The sequence below is a fragment of the Chroicocephalus ridibundus genome, chromosome 1 (genome assembly GCF_963924245.1).
Source record: "Chroicocephalus ridibundus chromosome 1, bChrRid1.1, whole genome shotgun sequence".
In the NCBI taxonomy this organism is placed as follows: domain Eukaryota; kingdom Metazoa; phylum Chordata; class Aves; order Charadriiformes; family Laridae; genus Chroicocephalus; species Chroicocephalus ridibundus.
In genome coordinates, this window is record NC_086284.1 from 155,492,842 (window position 1) to 155,513,562 (window position 20,721).

At 38.8% G+C, this 20,721-nt stretch overlaps 1 protein-coding gene across 1 annotated transcript in view; it reads right to left on the reverse strand.

Annotated features, from left to right (window-relative positions):
• Positions 1-20,721, reverse strand: part of PKP2 (plakophilin 2) — a 47,077-nt gene that overhangs the window by 23,939 nt on the left and 2,417 nt on the right. The window contains exons 2-5 of the mRNA XM_063319540.1: positions 14,723-14,835; positions 11,798-12,492; positions 6,219-6,357; positions 3,082-3,289 (exon numbers count right to left, since the gene is read on the reverse strand). Coding sequence (XP_063175610.1) covers positions 3,082-3,289; positions 6,219-6,357; positions 11,798-12,492; positions 14,723-14,835 — 1,155 coding nt within the window. The remainder of the gene's footprint in view (positions 1-3,081; positions 3,290-6,218; positions 6,358-11,797; positions 12,493-14,722; positions 14,836-20,721) is intronic.

Below are 20,721 nucleotides of genomic sequence, written 5' to 3' on the forward strand. Positions count from 1 at the left end.
AAGAGGAGGGAAGGCCAGTGCAACAGGTCAGAAGAAAATACAGGCCATCAAAATATTCTTTAAGAATATATGTTATGATATGACTTAATACAAGGCAAGCATTTGTTTGTATTAACACTGCTAGTACTAATAAGCCAATGACTTTAAAGATAAGCTTCTAAGGCTGAGATGTACTTATCTCATGTGCACAAGTATTAGATCGTATTTCTGACAGGTAATGAAGTGTGGTATGAGAAAAACGCTGTGCCTTGGAGTTTTAACTTCCTTCTGTCCAACACTTTCCTTATTTTTGTGTATTTTTTTGTCAGGTGAAGTGCTTTGGTACCATGCTTCCTACACAGCAGTAGCAATAAAAAGCTTTCCTCTGCTGAGCTTAGGCATCTTTATTAATGAGTATCACATGCTTTCGATCCTTGGCCAGGAGTCTTTCACCAGCATTCAGTGTGGTATTTTCAGGTACCAAGATTATTTTACTAATCTCTTACGGGTGAAGACATTCAGCTCATTATCATATCATGCATTTGGATGTCTCTAATTTACAGTCAAAGTAGGCAAGTAATAAGTATGCTGTGGAAAGACGGACGGGCTTCTCATGCTGATGAGGTGGACCCCAAAAGTTGTGCATTAACCTTTTCCTGGAGGTGTTACTACACTGCAGTGCGATTGCATGCATAGCTATGACATTCCACTAGTCCTGTAGGAAGTCAAAGGCAAAGCAAGAGGAGAAACAAAACTTGTAGGCGAGCCATCAATCAGACAGGGAAGCTGTTGCTCCGCAGGGTTTAAGCATTTTGGTAGAAAGGCTCTCAGAGGTTTGCGTTGTGCTTGGAAAAGCCTAATGTTGCAGCCCTTCTCGGGCTACAGAGTCAATCTGTACAGAACAGCAATTCCAGTGTTTCCTAGATATCGCTGTACGTGTCAAGATCATGTGGAAGCACTGACTTTAGTAAGCATACGCTTAACAGTGACCGTCTACCTCTTGTCTGCAGCCCACTCCTTGCCTGCCTTTAAGTTTGGTCTGGGAAAGAAAGTGGCTGGAAGCAAAGTTAATATTCTCATAGAAATTCATTCAAGCAGGCTGCCCTTTGCACTGTAGGCTCCTTGCAGCTTGCGAGGAAGCTGGAAGGATTGCTCAAATGATGGCAATGTGTATGCCCTAGTGCCATTTTCACCAAGGGACCCAGCGTACTTCCTCCTGACTGCACATTTGGTCTTGGACAAAGTGAGAAATACTTCTCTTTCGCTGTATTTTTAAAGCCATCCCTTACAACTGATAGGCTTGAAAGTATATCAGAATATTTTGCTTTATGTGAACTATAACATCCTGCTGCATATTGCTTAAATATTTTGTTCGTGCCTTGTATGTTTTGTAAGTAAATACTTACGTTCAACGACAGCAGTAATGGCAGAAAGAAGGTGCCCCTTCACCCATTTTCACACTGGTGAAGTGGAAGACAGTAATATTCACAGTATCTATACGAGTTATTGTGCACAGTCAAAGCTCTTGTCAGAAATTATGAAATTGCTAGCAAGTAAACTTTCTGAACACTGTGCCACCATTTTCACTGCTCCCCTCACCAGTGTGCAATAGCACTGTGCAATAGCACTGAGAGACAACACGCTACGCAATAAGTTACTAAGTGACCCAATTCTGCATCTGATGAATGTGAAAAACTTTAAAACATTTTAATGTTGCGGAGCTGTAGAACTGAGCCAAAAGAGCCAACAATACAAAGCTTTGTTCTCCAGCTTAGGGAGCACAGTATTTCAAATACTTAAAAGAATGCAGAATTATAGAAGGTCTCAACATGCCTTTGCTTCAAGGCAGGGCTGCTTGACACCTTCTGTATCTTTTCAAACACTGTTATTTTAATAGCTTGTGCTCCTGGTATCTTTAAAGATCACTTGAAATAAATGCCCATTCATTTATTCATAATGTTTTCTTCCATTTATAAAATATAAGCCTGGTCTTCCTTTGGCATCCTAACAAGAATGAACGTGGGCCACAAGCGGTTTGACTTCCTAGAGACACAATATGGTCAAACGTGAGTGCAGGGTTGAAGTGGTGGGCATTTCTTAGCTGGCTGCGGCAGAGCCAACAGGGCAGTACCCACAGGTTTCTTTAGAAGTTATGGCGGACATTTCCTTCTGTTACATTGATGTACAACAAGAGGTGTAATATGGGGTTTCTGACCCAATGGGCTCTTCCTTCAAAATTGCAATGGGCCTTACTCGTTTTTAACAGTTCTTCCTCAAGGACATTGGAAATAAAAGGATAAGAACATAAGCCTGGCAAAGACTGAATCCAGAATGCAAGTCACTCCACTGATGGTGCTGTATGATCTTTACAGTCAAATGGATGTCTTGCGGGGATTCTCTTCCCTGCACACGGAAAAGAAGCACGGTGTACCTGTGGCAGTGTTTTCTGCTTGTCACAGGTATGAGAAGACAGACTCTGGGGCGTAAAGAGCTAGGAGTGAGAGAGCTCAGAGCAGAAATTTGGGGCAGTAGGTTTTGTGGGGAGTATGACACCCACTTTCTATCCCCAGTGCCTGACAGTTCAGGGGACAGTCTTCAACAAGACTGCCAGTATGCGCTGGCAGCATAGTGTCGAAAAGCGAGGGCTGAGCTGCTTAGTAAGGAGTGGGCATTACTTACATTCCCACACACCTGTGAGACTGCTCCAATCACTGCTCACCAAGATGGTTCTAAAGAGATTGCTATTTGGAGACTCACTTTCTTTTCTGGTGTATCAAGGACTTTAAGCTTCCTGCAAACAGACTCATGTCATTTCTGAAGAAACTTTAGGAGGGGACGTTGCAGTTCCTAGTGTCCTCTTACTTTCTTAAGGACCGGTCTTGAGTAAGGACCTTGGAATTTCACCCTAAGGGAAGAGCTTAGAATAGGTGACATTTTTTGTCACCTATATATAGGTGACAAGGACAATAGGTGACAATACAAGACAAGGAGCTCTTGTATTTAGTCACTAAACGTTGGCCTAAGTAAACAATCAGGTACCTCACATGGAAAGCTTGTGCGCTACTTAAAGCACTCCATGCTTGACTGCACAGAAAACACTACCTGTTATTTGCTTTTTAGTCTCTACATCCCTGGTCTGTCGGAGTACTCGGAGCAAGAGTGGGATCCCTTTCTGCTCTGACACTTCCAGTTTGTTGTCGTTGTCCTCAAACACCAGGTTTCTCAGAGCACCACATGCTGCCCGCTGAATGTCCTCATTCTGAAGGTCAAGAAGCTGTAAAAGTTTGGGGATACCACCAAGGGAGAAAACCTGTGAGGAAAACAAGACATAGTTAGATACCGTAAATGACAAACTGTCCCCGCCTCAGCAAGCCTTTAAATAGTCATAGGGACTTTTTTCGTTTGCTCCTATTTGAAAGACTTTAAGCACAGCTCATTAATCATTTGGACATGACTCTTAATTTCTGGGGTTTCATATGAGTCATAGTTAAAATCCACAACTAAGAGAGGCATCATATTTTAATAATTAATGTAAGAGAATGAAACTAAATCTCTTCCAGCTTTGCTGCAGGTTTGTACTCTCTGACAGGACATTTAATTGCTCTGTATTTTAGCTTCCATGTTGGTGAAATGGATATTTGAGATTTAATTCTGGAACATTTATAAACTGCTTTGAGATTTCTGGATGTAAAATGTTCCTCATGTGGCAAGTTCGCTTTTTTCCCTCAGCAGTCGGCCTGATGGAAAGACAATATTTTTCTCTGTTAATTTCTGTGCATGTATTGAAAGTGTATTGAATAAGAATACATTTCACTTAGTACTTTTCGTCTGTGTCATACTGAGGAAAAAAACAGTAAACTAGTAAACTCCAAAATGTAGACCATTAAACACTGTAAGCTAGTTAACTACTGAACCACCCACATTTAACAAAGGCTAATCTTCAGTGTCTAATTCTTTAGAAAATGAGGTTTTGGCCCCAAATGAATGAAGAATTAAGAAGATGTTACTTTACAGCAGCTGTATGGAAACAAAGAGTTTCCAAGTTCTACATGTTGTGGCAAATGATGAATCCCATATGAGCTGTGATGTGGCACAAGCAAGCCTTGGCTCATTTAGGAATGAGTTTGCTATGGAAAATACCTTACATTCATCTACAATTCAGGACGGTTTCCTCCAGCATCTCAAAATGCCATATGGTTTTGTGGACAAACTCATCCTTGTGTAGAACCAACAGCATGTGAAAGACTTAGAAATCTGATACGACTGTTTTGAGTAGTCCAGAGTTTGATGACAAAAAGAACTCAATATGGCCGACAGGTGTTGGGCACACGAAGAAATGAAATGTAACAAAGCCTTTTGCCTGTCATGCCCTGGCACCCCTCACTGCCTGCCTGCCTTTCCTCTGATTCTGTTGTACAAAAGGCACAGTTTCTTGCTGCTGCGCTGCTGACCTGATTCCCCTGATTCAACAGTCAACTAGATGCTAACAGAATGAAACACGCAAATATATACATTGAGGTAAATGGAGCATAGAACATGCTGAAGGCGCATGGACCTATTTTATTACAGTGGATAAGCCCTTTTGACACCGATACCATAACTGGTTGGTTTCATGCAGACTTTCTGTTGGTAATTCTAAGTGATTTATAACTCTTGTAAAGGAAATGATGCTATTTTGACCTAATATGCAGAGGAGAATTTACAAAAACTATTGATTGGTCTGTCTAAATTTTCATTGGTAGACAAAATTCACCAAAATACTGTAAGACTACGAGTTCACAAGAAAAAGAAAAGTCACTAGACTTGCAGACTACCAGGTATTGGGGAACAAAGCATTGGGAGACAAAGAAAAGGAGTGTAGGTTGAAAGACTGAAAAGGGGAAACAAGAAGACAATGCCAACATGAACAAGTCTGATGGGTACCAAACAGAAAACATCCACTAGGATATGTGGGATAGACAGGAAAAGAGAAGGCGGCTTCAGGCTGACTGCTCCACTTTGAACTCTTTTACTCATCCACTTGTTTTTCAGGGAAGCTGCCTGAGAGAGGTTTGAATAATAAACCACCTCCAAACATTCAGTGCTAATTGTGCTGGTGTTTTTTTCCAAAACAGACTTTGATCTACTGCGAAGCAAGTTAAAACTACCAAAGGACTGAGTGATGTTTGGCTGTCACTGAACCGGACTGCATATACATGAGTATGGAGTTAAGGCTGAGATTACGTATGAATAATACCAAGCAAATTATGAAACAAAGCAGGTGTAAGTAATTTTTTTTAAAAGGCTGAAACAAAAAAAACAACCTTACGCATCAATGTACAGAACCGTTCAGCAAGAGAGCCATAATTGTGTTTGATAGTGAAACTTAAAGAGAAGGGGAAGAAAATGTTTTTAATATTCAAAAAACTTTCAAAAGACTTAACAAGTCTCTTGGAGGAGACTTACAAAATTTGGTTAATCCAAACAATGTATTAATGCATTTGTGCAGACCCAATAAGCCCTTACCAGTTTGGCTAATTCATACACTCTATTAGCGTTTCGTGCAGTCCTAGCAAACCCTGAAGCTTGGATAACTGTACTCCTAGAGTTTTCTTTTCTGGGATATTTCTGTACTATCAGTGTAAAAATGCCAGTCAAAAAAGAGAGACAGAGGCAATTACGTAGACAAAAAGTTCAGGCCCTATGACTTACTCATAAAGTATGAAAGAACTATGTTCGTTTAGCCTGGAAAAGAGTAGATTAAGTGGGTATACACTTAGCAGCCTTAAGACATAAGAAAAATCATTAAAGAGGGACAGAAAAAAAGATACCTTTCTCCATATCCATGAATCAACTCAGTTTGCAAAAGGGAGATTTAAGTTTTAGGAATAACTGGTAAGGCCAGTAAAGCACTTTGCCTGCCTGCAGGAGCTTGTGGGATCCTAATCAATGGGATTTTTTAAAAGTTGGTCATAAATATCTGTAATTACAGATGGTCTGGATGGATTCTTACCCTGTATTTCTATGTCTCCTATCACAAAATGCTAAAGACCAGATTTTTGCTTGCATAGACCAGTGCCATTCCATGGATTTAAAAGAATCTGCAGCAAAAAGCACCAGCATATTTCAGGGAAAATATTCAACAACAGCATCCTACAAGGTTTCTTGGAGTGTCTTTTTTTTTTTTTTTCATGTTGGCATACAGTATAGAAAGTAATTTGCCCTACCTGATTGTAACTGGCATAAAAATAATTACTTACTTTTCTTCTGGCATCTGCTTTCTGGAAGCACTCATGCTGTATGAAAGTCACTGCAGCGAGAATCCTAGGTGTGGACTGGGTATTTTCACTCCTCAGTATGCTCACTGCACGCTCCAGAGTCATCTCCCCTTCTGGGCTCCTTAAAAATATAGACAGAGGAAATATAGTGAAGCAAGACTGCAGAAAAATCATCGTTTAGCCTGTGAAATTTCTTTTAATATCAGGATTTGTGTACTTTTCAAGTAACTTTAGCTTTTATTAGAAAATTATTCCCTTTCCACTAACAGAAAATATTATAAAAGCTTTATACTTTTATATTAGATACCAATATTCTAGGCAAAGAGAAAATCATAAATGGAAGTGTTGCAACAATGAGAGGTTCTGGACAAAGCAAGCCACGCTTCAAGTTATCAAAACAAAATGAAAAGATAAGTGGATGAAAGATTAAGATCCAAAGAAGGCCATAACCAAATTAGAGTGTCTTTTACTTATCATGAAGATACCTTGATGTTTTTCTCAGTAATGTGATGATTGGTTTTTTATAATTGTTTTCATGCCTTTCTTTGGTTTCTCAGTCCCCAGACTACACACATGTAGGGGTCAGGACCTGCTTTTTTTCAAGCTTATAGAAGTTGATCTAGTTTGAAATAGATGGGTAAAGCCTTTTTTTCAGGTGGGACAAAATAAAAACACCACTCAGTAAACCAATTATGTCCATTGCCTGTGGTAGGACTAAAACTATGCGTGGCCATTTTGGTCCCAACTTCCAGGATGGTTGCTTGAATGATAATTGTGTGAGACAGCCATTTAAAAAATTGGAAAGAGAGGTCACTAGACCCATTTTTTCCTCAGTAAATGGAACATAAAACAATTCATAGCACAATCGGGTGCATTATCTCTGGGACAGGTAGTTATATTCCCCAGCCTTTTAATTCACTTTTTGTTTCAAATACTTTCCACCCAGGAAAAAAAAAGGATAAAACAAAACAGCAACAAAAAAGTGGACAAAATAATAAGAACTCTATGTTTTTTTAAAAACCAAATAATTTTGTAGAACCAGATTCCAGGTTGGCTAGACAGGGATAAGAGAGGAGTTCTGTGAACCACCGTGAAACAAGTAGTCATTGGCAATAAATCCTTGCCTCAGAGCTACCGGCATCAGAATGGCTTACTTGATAATCATCTCAGTATGTGCATCTAAAATCAAAAATTTTGACAGCTCTGAGACTGTCTCAATAATGGACTGGCAGGAGTGAAGAAGCCTGGAAGTCCACGTTTGCCCAGAACGGGCTGCAGAGGCAGACAAACCAGGCAGAAATCAGGCAGATTTCTCAAAGTTTTCCAATGTATTGAAATCGGACTCTTTTCCCCAAAATACTTATGATGAACTCATGAGTTCCGAGAAAAAAGTGGTTTTTGTTGGAATTTGTCCCGTCAGCTACACTGTAAATCAACATTTGCTGCTTGCTTTTGCTATGGCGAAAGACAATTAGTATGGCTGCAAGGACAGCAAAAAAATGAAGAACAATTTTGATGCACCTGTTGCAAATGAAATTATACTCCCGTACCCTGGGGTTTCCACCTGCCTTTATATTTCCCTTTGGTATAAATCATGTTATTTCTTGCCTTCTCCCCTCCTCTGAATTAGTGTTTTGAGCAAATATGCTGCATGTATAGATGCTGAGGCATGCTTGTGCAAGACAAAGATGAAATGACAGGGATGGCGTGTTGAGGATGTCAATGGAGAAGTTAAATCAAAGTGAAATTAGAACTATGGTTGATATCTCTAGCGCCCTGCGTTCTGTTCTGGCAATGCTTACAGCTCCCAGACTTTCAGAGTTTACTTCAGCCCAAATTTAAACAAAGTAGCTACTAAGTTACCCTAAGTTGCAAGTCTAAAGTACTGATCAGAAAACTATTTAAAGGTCTTGAACAATGAGTAATGGAAAAAAGACAGATCATATTTCTTCTTACTTTCTTCTAAGTCGAACAGCAAAACAGGCTTTTCAAGCTTGGGTTTTTGTCAGGTTTCTTAAATCAACAAGGATTTTTTGACCATGTTATGCATGTGTCCATGTGAGCATGCCTTGCTTGTTAGTCACTGCAATAACTTTGCAGCCCTTTAACCGAATTCACTCGCCTTCTATAAAGTGGTGGACATCTCCAATCTATGAAATTGGGAGTCATTTCAGTGACCAACAGCAGAGAAGGACTCTGTCCGTGCACTTTCCAAGGTCAAGATTGCTGCGTGAGCTGATCCCTCATGGGACACCAGAGAACCTACGTGGGAACCCAGCCTCAGGATGCTGAAGATGTCCCAGAGCAGTAAAGGTCCATCAGCAGCCGCTGCCAGGCTGAGATAAACGCATGTACCACCACAGGCCAAATTTCTAAATGCTGGGTGTGTAGATCCGCACTGAGACTGAGAGCAGCCTGCCATTCACCGGATTTGATGCAATGATTCCATCCTACCCTCAAAACATTTACAGGCAAACTTAATAGCCAGGTGGCTGATTAGCCTGTGTAATGACAACAAACAAACGGACATTCAGGCAATGGTGTTTAAGCAGAACAATGCTTTGACAGGTTCTGACTTCCCCTTAATTGCCAGAATATAACATTTTTGAGATATATACAGTATGTTGTCTAATCATTTTGTGACAGCTCTCAGCACATTTAGAGGTCAGATGCTGCAAGCAGCTGTTTCTCAGACAGCTTCAGGTTGAATCTCTTTCTCTCCTAAGCCCTTAATATAAGGATGATTTTAACTGCTTCACTTTACCAGAAGATACAGAGATAGCATCTCATACTCTGATTTTTCACCTTTGATTTCATAGCATGGGCTAATTCTTCTACAGGAAGTCTGAAAATGCTTTTATATACCTTTCAAATACCATACACAGTTAGTCCACTACTTCTCTTTAACATTACACAACTATTTTACACCCTCTTAATCAATCTTGGAAAGACCAAAATTATGATTTATATACAAAGGGACAGATGTCTGGAAAAACCAAATTACTCAGAAAACAGGTGTGTCTTTTCCCTTTGCAACAGGTAAGGGAGCAATGTATCAGATAATGCAAGCTTAAAAACAAAGAAAATGGGAAATAGCAAGAAATGTGGAAGTCTCTACTAACTTCTTAAACTGAGAAGTTTTGACAGAAGAAATTATTGAACAACTAGGGGAATGATCTGAAACATCTCTGATTTGACAGCAGTGTATAACCCAAAGCAAAATGCCATCTGTTACATTTCAAACACTACAGTAAATTGCAGTAGTGAGATATGGATGAACCAGAATGTAATACAACCGAAGCAGGACTTCTGCACCAAGCCCTTCCAGCGACAAGAATTACAAGGGGAGTTATTAAATCTGTATTTTAGATGTCTGAAAACAGTAATAATGTATATGGATATCATACACATCGTAGTACATAACCATATGTAACAAATAACTGACTTCAGTCTGCTAAAATGGCTATTGTTTCTTCCTCGTCATTTAAGACTCTAGTGGCGCACATCTCTTGTTGAATTGTATCTTACATGCTGCTTTTCACCACGCTCTTCACTAACATATTTTACAGAGACTTTTTTAAACTTTGGGTAGAACAGAGAGACCCTCACTCCTCTAAAAACCTAGCTATGAAACTAAAGTAGAACCTCGGATATTTGAAAATCCAAACAAGATATATACAAGTAAATTAAATAGCCAGAAGTACTGAGAAAAACAAAATCTGTACACATCTGCAAAAGGAACTTTAGAAGCTTTCACAGCACTTCCAATTGTTTTCCTCTGTAATTTCCAGCAAAAACTGAGCTTAAAAACTGGCATTTAAGGAATTAAGCTGTCAAAAAGATTTCCATTAGGTCACAAATCTTCCACCTGGAGTTCAGCATGGTCTCAAGCAAACCACTTGCACAATGACTGAACATAGATGTTTACATCTGCAGCTTTGAAAAACACTTTGGTTGATGTTTGTGCAGGCAGACAACCAGACTCTAGTGTCTGCACCTGCGAAAGAAGAACCAAAATTGCTCCTACACAAAATTAAATATCAAAATTGCTGGTTGTGGCTCAGAAACACACACAAGAATGTGCTTAAAGTAAATTATTAAGTCAATGGGACATATGCCTGTTTGGAAATTGTATTACTGGGAAACAAAGTCCTCCCAGGTACCTATTTTTAACACCACTATTCCAAATTCTTTAGCTTTTTGTGAGCTCTCAGATGTTTTTTTCTGGACTCACTTGCTGTAAAGACTGAATACTTAAGAGTCACATCATTCATACCAGATCTCTTAACCCCTGCATCACCCAGAGGTGAAAATTTCAATCCAGATCGGATGTGGGCACAAGACCGTATGTCTGTGTAAATCTAGTCCTACCGCAAAACATGTAGTTGACAACAGAAAATGCCTGACCTGTACGTAGCAGTGACATCAGATGATGCCTCATCTCACACAGCAGCAAATTTAGAAAAAGAAAGGTGGCCTTCAGAAAAATGAAATTAACGGCTACCCAGTTATGAAAAAGGAGACATTTCTTAATAACACTGTTATAAATTACACCATGATTAACTTACATAAGAAACCTCGGGATCCTATTTGGATTACGAAACAACACCACAAACCACAGTAAACAGTGCAAGTAACCATCTCCTGTTTACCAAGTGGTTTGTTCTGGAGCTCTGGAAACAATCAGAATTTTCTAAAATGAAAAAAATATTCACTCCTGAGGGGGATTTTAATACTGATAAATTTTCTCTTTTGAAAATGGGACCGATTTTAGACATTCTGAAATCTTCTCTGGAAGGGAATTTCAGGGGAAAAAGAAGCAATTTTGAAAAAAGAGCCCAAATGCTTCTAAGATGTTAAACAATTTTCCTGAAGTCTAGGGGTAGCTTTGGGAATTTCTGCCATGGAGCTAACAGGGCTTCAGATTAAGATAGCGTCCTCAGAGCATGTAGGATCTCACGGCAGTGAGAAGCACTGGGGTCCTGAGATTCAGAGCAGTTCATATTTGTTCTAGGGATGGATGGTGCTACAGAGCTAAGAGAAATTTCTGCCTGTGTTTTAACTGAAGTTTATAAAAGCTTTTTTCGTTTATAAAAACTAAAAACCACGAAGGATTTTTAACTGGAAACTGTCAATCTGCCAAAAGCTGCTTCACTGGTAGATTTCTGATCTATTCTTGTGAGAACTGGTGCTGAAATCATGCGGCCTCTTCTGAGCACAAAATTTGGCAACACATTACTGTGTATTGTGAATTAGGTTGTAAATTACTCAGTGACTAGTTCATGTCTCCTTATAGAATTCCTTAACTCCTGGCAAAAGGGTGTCCCAAGCCTGAGCAGGAGGTGTGGACCCTGCAGTGTGTACATTCATGTACATTTCTTCTCCCTTTTCTCTGTTGCTTTTTAAAAGCAAACCTACTTTCGGCATCCTCTGCACTGACACTTCATACACTGTGTTGGCTGCCGAACCATAAGCTGTTAGTTTAGTTTCTCTTTTTAAACAAAGAGGTTCCTTTCAGCTGTGACACCCCAGAACCAAAGCAGGTCCTGCATTGTCCTTACCCTAGCTGAGATCCATTGATGGTGACTTGTTCGCTCTGCAGGAAACAATTTCTCCCTGCTGCTGCCATAGCAGCTGTCAATGGCATCCTCTTCCCATCTGTTTCTGCAGCGACACTGGTTACTGAAGCTGGCTGGGAAGCTTCCCTCCTGGTCTGCGTGCTTCTGAAAGTAGTTTGGTACCAGTTGGACCTTAAAGATTGCCTGTTTTGAGACCCCAAACGAGAAGCAACTGGTGATCTCACTTGTCCCATCGCACTGCCCGAGGCCAGGTAGTTCTCTTTTTCCAAAAGGTTGGTCATACTGCGACTGTTGCCTGCTTGATGGTACAGAGGTACAGTTGGGCTGGGGTAGGCACCATCAAGGAGGGCATCATTAACAGTCTCCATGTGGGATTGTCTTTTAAAAGAGCGTCCCCTGTTCACTGAATCACGAAGAGTGTAACCAACAATCTCAGACCGAGCATATCTTGGTGGGACAGTCCCGCTGGGTCTCCTGCTATCTCCATGCCTCATGGAGAATCCAGTTGAAATCCCTCTGTCATAGTGAAAATCATTGGACACATACGCCAATCTTTCAGGACCTCGTTGGGGTGAAACCTCTAGTCTCTTCAGAGGTTGTCTTTGACCTCTCTCTTCTACTGTCTTGTAAGTAATCCTCGTCCCCCAGCCATTTGTATAAGAGGATGGTGAGGCGACCTGTTCCAGGTGCATGAAAGAACAGGAGTCACAGTAAGATCACAGCATTTAGGATTAATAGCAAAGAAACCAAACCAAAAAAGTAAAGATAAAAATTCTAAGGTCTGCTATCAGAATCAGAAAACAAAATGTGAACATCACCAAAATTGTGTATTAAATGGGATTCTGCAACATTTCTTTGTATCTGCCTAACGAAGGCAGGAAGAAATATGGTCTAAACGTTAGGAAACAAAGTCTAAGCCTCTAGTCTTCTGTCATAAACTCAAAATAGGTGCGTAAGTCAATTACGCCTGGTACTGAACAGTCTGCTTATTGACGGAGATTTTCGTTTCAGTTTGAAAATCCTTCGATATTAACACTCACATCTGCTACTAAAATTAAATTCAAGGCTGACCAATAGATAGAAGAAAATTAATATCAGACATAAAAATAATATACTAAAGTGTCTGCATATTAACCTTATTAATATAAGGTTATTTAGCCCTCCTGTTCATTTTGTGGTAGTGGTAAAAAGAGGGCTTTTTACTTTATCTAGTAAAAAGAGATAGCACCTTCCCTGTTTGCCTAACCTCTTAAAAATGAAGGAGATTACATGCCATTCCAAGGAAACTAAAATGACCATCTCACCATCTCAATGGTTTCCCTAATTCTACAGTTGCAATTTAAGATGACTTTTCTTTTCCTGTCCCTAACAGGCACAGAGAGTAATGGATCATCATCTCGTTTTATAATTTTCTCTTTTCTAAACTCAAACCCACTTCCTTCAACCTTTCTTTGTGTCTTCAAGATTCTTACTGTTTAGGTGCTATCTGGGGCCTCTCCAATTTTTCTACCTTTTTCTTAAGCTCTAAATTGCACATCATACTCTATTCAAGACCTTCCAGAACTAAATCAACCTGGGAAACTATCTGGCCTTGAAATAAAGGAGTCATGGCCCAATTTTTTTTTAAATCCGTAAATATAGTGGAATCCAGCCATAAATGAAAGCCCCTTATATTCTACTTCCATGTTGTATTAAAGTTTTGTAATATTAACGGCATTTTTTAAGGTAAACTGAGAATCTTATACAAGTTATTAACTGAAGGCACAGTGCTTAGCAGTGCCTTAGGCACTTAGGCACAGTGGACAGACTGAAATCCCTTAATTTCACTGTTGAGGAGTTACTGAGGGTGATAATCAACTCACAAACGGAGTAAAGGTCGCTGAATCTAGCAGGCTGAGGCAAAGATCATTGGATATAACTCTTTATTCTACAGAAGCTTTGCAAGGATATCTTTATCTTTTGTTTGGGCATAAGGAAATTCATGCTTTTGTGAAATACTAGATCTTGTGGCTTTTTCTGTCTTTCACACAGGACAAATAGTCTCTCTTGCCTTTTTTGTTTTTTTTTTTTTTTTTTTTTAAATAATATTTTTTTTTCTCCTGCCTGGAAAACTGCAGTATTTTCTTGTGGTTCCTATATCACCTCCAGTTTTCCTCTTGTTGCTCTCTTCTAGAAAGAGGAGATTCACATCAAATATTAAGGACTGGATAATAGGCGAGAACAGAGGACAGGAGGACAGAGAAGGAAACGTATTTAAGTAAATGGTTCTAACTCTACCCATACAGAGCCAGAGCTGCTTCATTAACTGGCCAGCAGCTGGGCTATTTCCTTTAATGAGAATAAGCCATTCTTGAGTAATCTAAAATTAAGAAAGATTTGTCCCCTACTTATACAGCTATCTATTAAATAAATATTTGTGTTCCCAAGCTGAATCAGCTTCACCTGGACTTCCTCTAGCAAACTCCAACTGTTCAGCTGGGTGAGTGTGGCATCTGACCACTTTGGGCTACCAATGTGCTGATGGACCAGCTGCCTGGTGGGATGGATAAAGATCTGACCTGTCACAGCCTTTGCCTTAGTGGAGTGTTAATACCGTTTTTCATTTTCTACCCTGATGGTAGAAAATGGTAGAAAACTGGTATTCAAAATCAACAGGATTGCAGAAAGCCTGTCTGTACAACTCGGTTTAATTTAGCCATTGGGCTCAGAAGACACCAGAAGAGGGAAAAACATTAACAAATCTCAGTTGTGAAAACCTCCTTTTCTAGAAATCAGGCTTTAAAAAGCAAACAAGGGAGTAAGCAAACTTTGAAACACCATCTATGTGCTACTATTTGTGTTAACAAAACGGATAAACTATGCATGTGATATAACATTGATTTTTATGCATTGTCGTCTTTTCCTCACCTGGTTTGACTGATAATAAGAGAAACCATAGGGGGTTCTTGGTACAAAATCATTTTCAGTAATTCCCATGTTATAGACACGCTCTGGAACGCTGGATGCACGGTGCAAACTCCCTGTAACGAAAGACTAATATTAGTAAGATTTTAACAAAACATGATATTGTTATAAAGGTTGATTTACAATACTAGGGAAATGCCACTAATATATATAAGCTGAAAATCAGATCGGTAAATGATGGAGAGAGGTTTGCATGCAGTGTATCACATTCAAAACATGGCGAAGCAAAGCTTTCTGAGGACAAAAGCCATTTTTTCAGTTTCCTATTTATTTTACTTAAGACATATTTTTAACTTTTAGGAGTCTTGTTGTTCATGTAGCTATTTAATGAAAAATGTTTTAAGATAGCAACCTGATATTTTAAGTATTCCAGATAATGACAGACTATTAAGTACTGAGAAAAGGTATCACCGAACAGCTGCTAACACTTATTTTCTACTGTAACCACTTTGAATATATATGTATGGTTTACATTAGAGGCTGACTATAACATGCACAGTATACAATAAATTAAAATATTGCAGCTGTAGATTGTAGATGAGAAACATGGGTTGATGCATATACCTCTGTTACTGTGCACCCTACAGATGGAATTTTCACAATGTAGCACCGTAAATAAATAGCCTACACTGAGTATAAACTGTTTATTTCATAGTTGCCTGCCTCAACTGCTGATGTTTCTTCTCCCTTAGGTGCTAGTTTAATGATAATATATTGGAGCAAGTAATGCTTCACTAACCTCAGTGCTTCACCCAAAGAGCATGAAAAGTCCACAAACAAATTCCACGGCTTATGGAGGCACGTGGCATATGATGCTGTAAAGTAGGGTTTTTTAATGACACTTCAAATCTGCGCCTGAAAGGTTCACTGATCTTACAAATAACGTAGATCTACACTGTATCTGCTCTGATTCTTTTTTTTCCATGACCCAGCTTTGAAAATAAAACAGTGCATTGTGATTTATTCTTTCATTATAACGGTATTCTTCTTTTAGTTAAAAACAAACCAACCAAAAACTTTAGTCTGTTTCTTTTTCACTGATACAATGCATTTTCAAAGACAAAGTGCTTCTATGAATAATTTTTTTTAAAGCAACAGTTACTGCTGAAATAATTATTCATGAGATTCCCATGTTGCTATCAGAATATGCATATAGGAATATAAATAACACAGGTTATAACACAGACAGGTTTAAGGAGGTGAAACAGAAGTTGAAAGCAAGATACATCTCAAATCAGTCATAAATGGGGCCAGTGCGTGCTGCAGAAGTTTAGGCTGAACAGATAACAGTGGTCACTAAAGAAGCTAACTGGCCGTGAATTTTCAAAATAGCAGGTATTACCTGAGATACTACATACAGAAAAGAAGTCTAAAGAACCAATCATTAACTTGGTCAAACTGACGAAGTCTCGATTTGTAAAAATCATAGGAGTCATATGCCCATGGGAATTCAGGTGCCCAAACCATCCAGGCAAGAGCCCGCTGGGATTTTTGAAGCAGCTGGTGTATGGGTGCTAAGCAGCTGAGGTTTTCAGTTGGTGCAGTTGGGGTCCAGGCTTCATTAGGGGCACGTGGGTACCTCTAGGAACTTCAGGACTCCTGTATCCTTGATCCTTAGTGTCTGTAGTTAGTAAAGGGCTTGGCAACAACGAAAATAAACAAGAGACTCATGTAACAAGAGAAAATTATGAATGATTCTCACTAGCACGTAGCTACCTGGATAAGTCCAAACTTGTGTATAGCACAATACAATACAATAGCAGACTGCAATAACTTGAGGCCCAGTTCAATCATACTTTGCAGATATTTTGCTTATTTAATCATACTTTCCAATTCTTTCATTTTGGCCACGCGAGACAGATTTAAACACATATCAGGTGATTTGTTAAGACACATTCACGGTAACATTGCATCATGAGAGCGGAATGATGCAGCTTGGTCAAACTCATGATTTGGATTGTAATAATTCCTTCGTGACATTACAAGGTTACCATAGCCCAAGGGTTAGCCAAGTACATGAGGATGCAGTAAAGGGAAACTGTTGTTTTATACTGCAAAAAAACCCTGCCAATGTACACCGACATCCAAAATCTACAAATCCATATAAATGTCTCGTTTGTGTGATATAATTCCCATATCAATGTACAATGTCAGGTGCCCAATAAGACTCCATCTTAGCCTATTGCCTGTGCCTGCTTTTTAAAGATTCACTTTATTCACTGCTGCTTATTAAAGTACTTTCATATAGTGGGGCTTTAAATATACATACATACACATTTCTGTTTCTCTATAGTTAGCATTTTTTGTACAGTTTACTTAGTGAGAAATTACTCTCAGTTATTTATCTACGTAGGGCATAAAGGTCCTTTGAGCAAGTAATATGTGCATGTTTTAGGTAACTCCCTGTCTTTACGAAAAAAAAAGAGGATAAATTAAAATAACAAGGCTGTCCATTAACTAGTTGGAGATAAACTACACATCTAACAGTTCTCTCTTTGCAAAAGCAAAATATAGTCAACCAGAAATTGCAACACTCAGTTATCTTCAAGTAGTCCTCTTTTTTTTAACCTTCAGTCTCCCTGTGAAACTATCCATCAGTAATTATTTTTCTCTTTCAGAGATAAACACAGTATATGTTAGGTTATGGAATTTCACTTTGCACTTACAGTATCTCTTGCTTGCTCTTACCACATAAGTAAATTATTTTGCTAGCATTTTACCTGTAGATCTATTAGGTTGACATAAAATTTATATTTATTTACTGTGTCCTGTTCATTTGTGCCAAAAAGCCAGTGTGCCAAAGGAAAAAGTGGTAACTAAAATGCTGTCTTTCCATCAGTTATGAGATGCAGAATAGGTGATCTGACCAAAACTCGCCTCTCTCAGTGAGGCTCCATTCAGTTTATTTTTATCTTACTACAAAAATCTACATGTTTTTCACACCTTTCAGATTTGCCCAGTATTACATTAAACAAAAATCATTATGCAGTTCTTACACACTCAGTGCACTGGTAAAAAAAAAAAAAGAAAAGAAGAAAGAAAGAAAGAAAGAAAGAAAGAAAGAAAGAAAGAAAGAAAGAAAGAAAGAAAGAAAGAAAGAAAGAAAGAAAGAAAGAAAGAAAGAAAGAAAGAAAGAAAGAAAGAAAGAAAGAAAGAAAGAAAGAAAGAAAGAAAGAAAGAAAGAAAGAAAGAAAGGAAGAAAGAAAGGAAGAAAGAAAGGAAGAAAGAAAGGAAGAAAGAAAGGAAGAAAGAAAGGAAGAAAGAAAGGAAGAAAGAAAGGAAGAAAGAAAGGAAGAAAGAAAGGAAGAAAGAAAGGAAGAAAGAAAGGAAGAAAGAAAGGAAGAAAGAAAGGAAGAAAGAAAGGAAGAAAGAAAGGAAGAAAGAAAGGAAGAAAGAAAGGAAGAAAGAAAGGAAGAAAGAAAGGAAGAAAGAAAGGAAGAAAGAAAGAAAGAAAGAAAGAAAGAAAGAAAGAAAGAAAGAAAGAAAGAAAGAAAGAAAGAAAGAAAGAAAGAAAGAAAGAAAGAAAGAAAGAAAGAAAGAAAGAAAGAAGAAAGAAAGAAAGAAAGAAAGAAAGAAAGAAAGAAAGAAAGAAAAGCCATTTTTTAAATTTTATTTTATTTTATATTATGGGTTCATTAACATTAGGATTAATATCTTCTAACTGTGAGACTTGGTGTTTTACGTCTCACAAAAACACTCTCTGCAGAAAATATGCACACGATTCAGTTACTCATCCACAGGGGACAAACGCTATTTGAGAGGCCACAGGATACCACACTTGATTTCCAGCAGCCAGTCAAGAAAAGGATGGGTTTCCTGCAGGCCCTGCATCATGTCTGTCAACCCATGAGGGTATTTTGGAAAACTCAGGCATCTCAGACAGCGGCAGACACCCATGTGTGGGCAATTGAGTGGAACCATTTATCACAGTCTCCCCTCTCCCCTGTCAGTACAAACTGAAGCAGCTCAGAAACGCTTTGGATGCCATCAGTGGAGGAGGAAAACTAAATCCCTTCGCTCTTCTCCATGCCTAAAATAAAAGCTGTACAAAAATCACCTCATATCGCAACAATCATGACAAAATTTTGAGATCTGACAAAATAATTACACTGTCAGGAGGGAGACGGTACAGATAACGGGAAAAAATCCCATCTGTCTTCATAGATGCTCCTCTTGAGCTGCCTTTGCTCCCCTGGACGTGACAGGTCCAACATCTCCAAAGGCCAGCAATCACTGCCCATGGCTGCAGAGAGATCAATCTCCTGTTTGCTTGGCTTTCAAAAATAATAATGACAAGAGGCATCTCTAAGACATATGATATATGAGAAAGACAATTACCCTCCATTAAGGAGTTAGGTGTATGGAATTCCCCTTAAACCACGTACAGTGTTAACTCTCAGTTGTGTCTTTGTCAACGCTTTTGTATTTGGTTGCCACCAAAGCCAAATTTTGGTTTAAACCCCCCACTGCAGGCATCAACGTAGCTGTTCTCTGTACGCAGAAGTCTATTAAGGACTGTGATATTTTCATGCACCCTGAGTGCCCACCTACTAAGTATTCATTGTCCACTCTTGCTCAGGGCAGGTGGGTGATTATATCCACAACAGAGACTCCTAAGTGTTCCTGGACTGTCATCTTTTAATCCTTTTTTATACTCCACCACTCCACCAGTCCACGATGGACTGAGATGCTGACATTTAAGAATGGCATATCAAAACCTTCACTGAATCACTTCATCTAGAGATCAAAGAGCCTTCTTTTTGATCATGCGCCTTCATCACTCTGCCAGTACATGCCTGGTCCCAAAGGAGTTTTTCTAATGTTTTTTACTTTGTACTGGTCAGTACATTTACCCAAGCGCTCAAATTTAAGAAAGTTTCTTCTGGCTCAGGAAGCAGAGGTGAAGAATTTAATGAAACCAAGAAAAAGTGGAACTCACTAACAAGGAATTTTTTTCTACTTCCCTTTCCCACCATGACATAAACAGAAAATCACTACGAAGCAGTTAAAATGGTTAGAATTCTGCAAAATAGAAGGCGGAGGATAGAAAACCCCCGCAAACCCCTAAAAGCAAGTTTAACAAAAAATACTACTAAGAATTTTGGAAATAAATAAATGTGAAGAATAAATAAGGCTCTGACTGTAACCGCCTTGTATCTGATGCTGTTGATTTGGAAATCACATAAGTTTTAATTCTGCTTTTTATGAACACATTGTGTTTATAAAACCCTGTGTTAGAGACACAGACAGAAGTTCATCAGGCCGTTCGCTTTTTTATGATATATTACTCAGTTCTGCCCTCTTTTTTTACAGGGGAACTGATAAGGATGTACAGGATGTAGTAGACTCTAGCCCAGGGATTATACTAAAGAAACAGAAAAACCACAAATGAATTTAAAAAGCCAATCAAAATCCAAACGGAACAAGATCAGAGGCAAGTGGACTCATAAACAGTATAAAGTTTAATAGACTCCTCATGTGTACATAAAATAATAAATACTGTTGCATCATATGCACGCTGAAAAACACCAGTCATTAAGGTATACGGTTCTGAATGCCGTTTTTCTTTGATAAGGGTGAACTATCTGCCATTTCATTTCCACCTTTAAATAGCATTCAGAAACCTGATATGGCTGCTTTATTTGTTCAAAATTTTTCAGGGCAGCGTAATCTTTAATTTATAAAGGTTCAGCAAAGGATGAACTGGAAAAGTTGCAGCTGTTGTTAAACTACTGCTTGAAAAACTGTTAAGAATGTTTGACAAACTCTTGAAAGGAGCTGGGGCAGTACATGACTTCAGTGATCCGGCAGCTGCTGTAATCCTCAAATCTGAGGATGGCCTGAATTTCTATTGTTAAAAAGAAGAAGAAATACACCCTCAAAAAAGAGGGGGGCAGGGGAAGGGAAGGGCATAAACCAACAAACAATATGGGGGTAGAAGG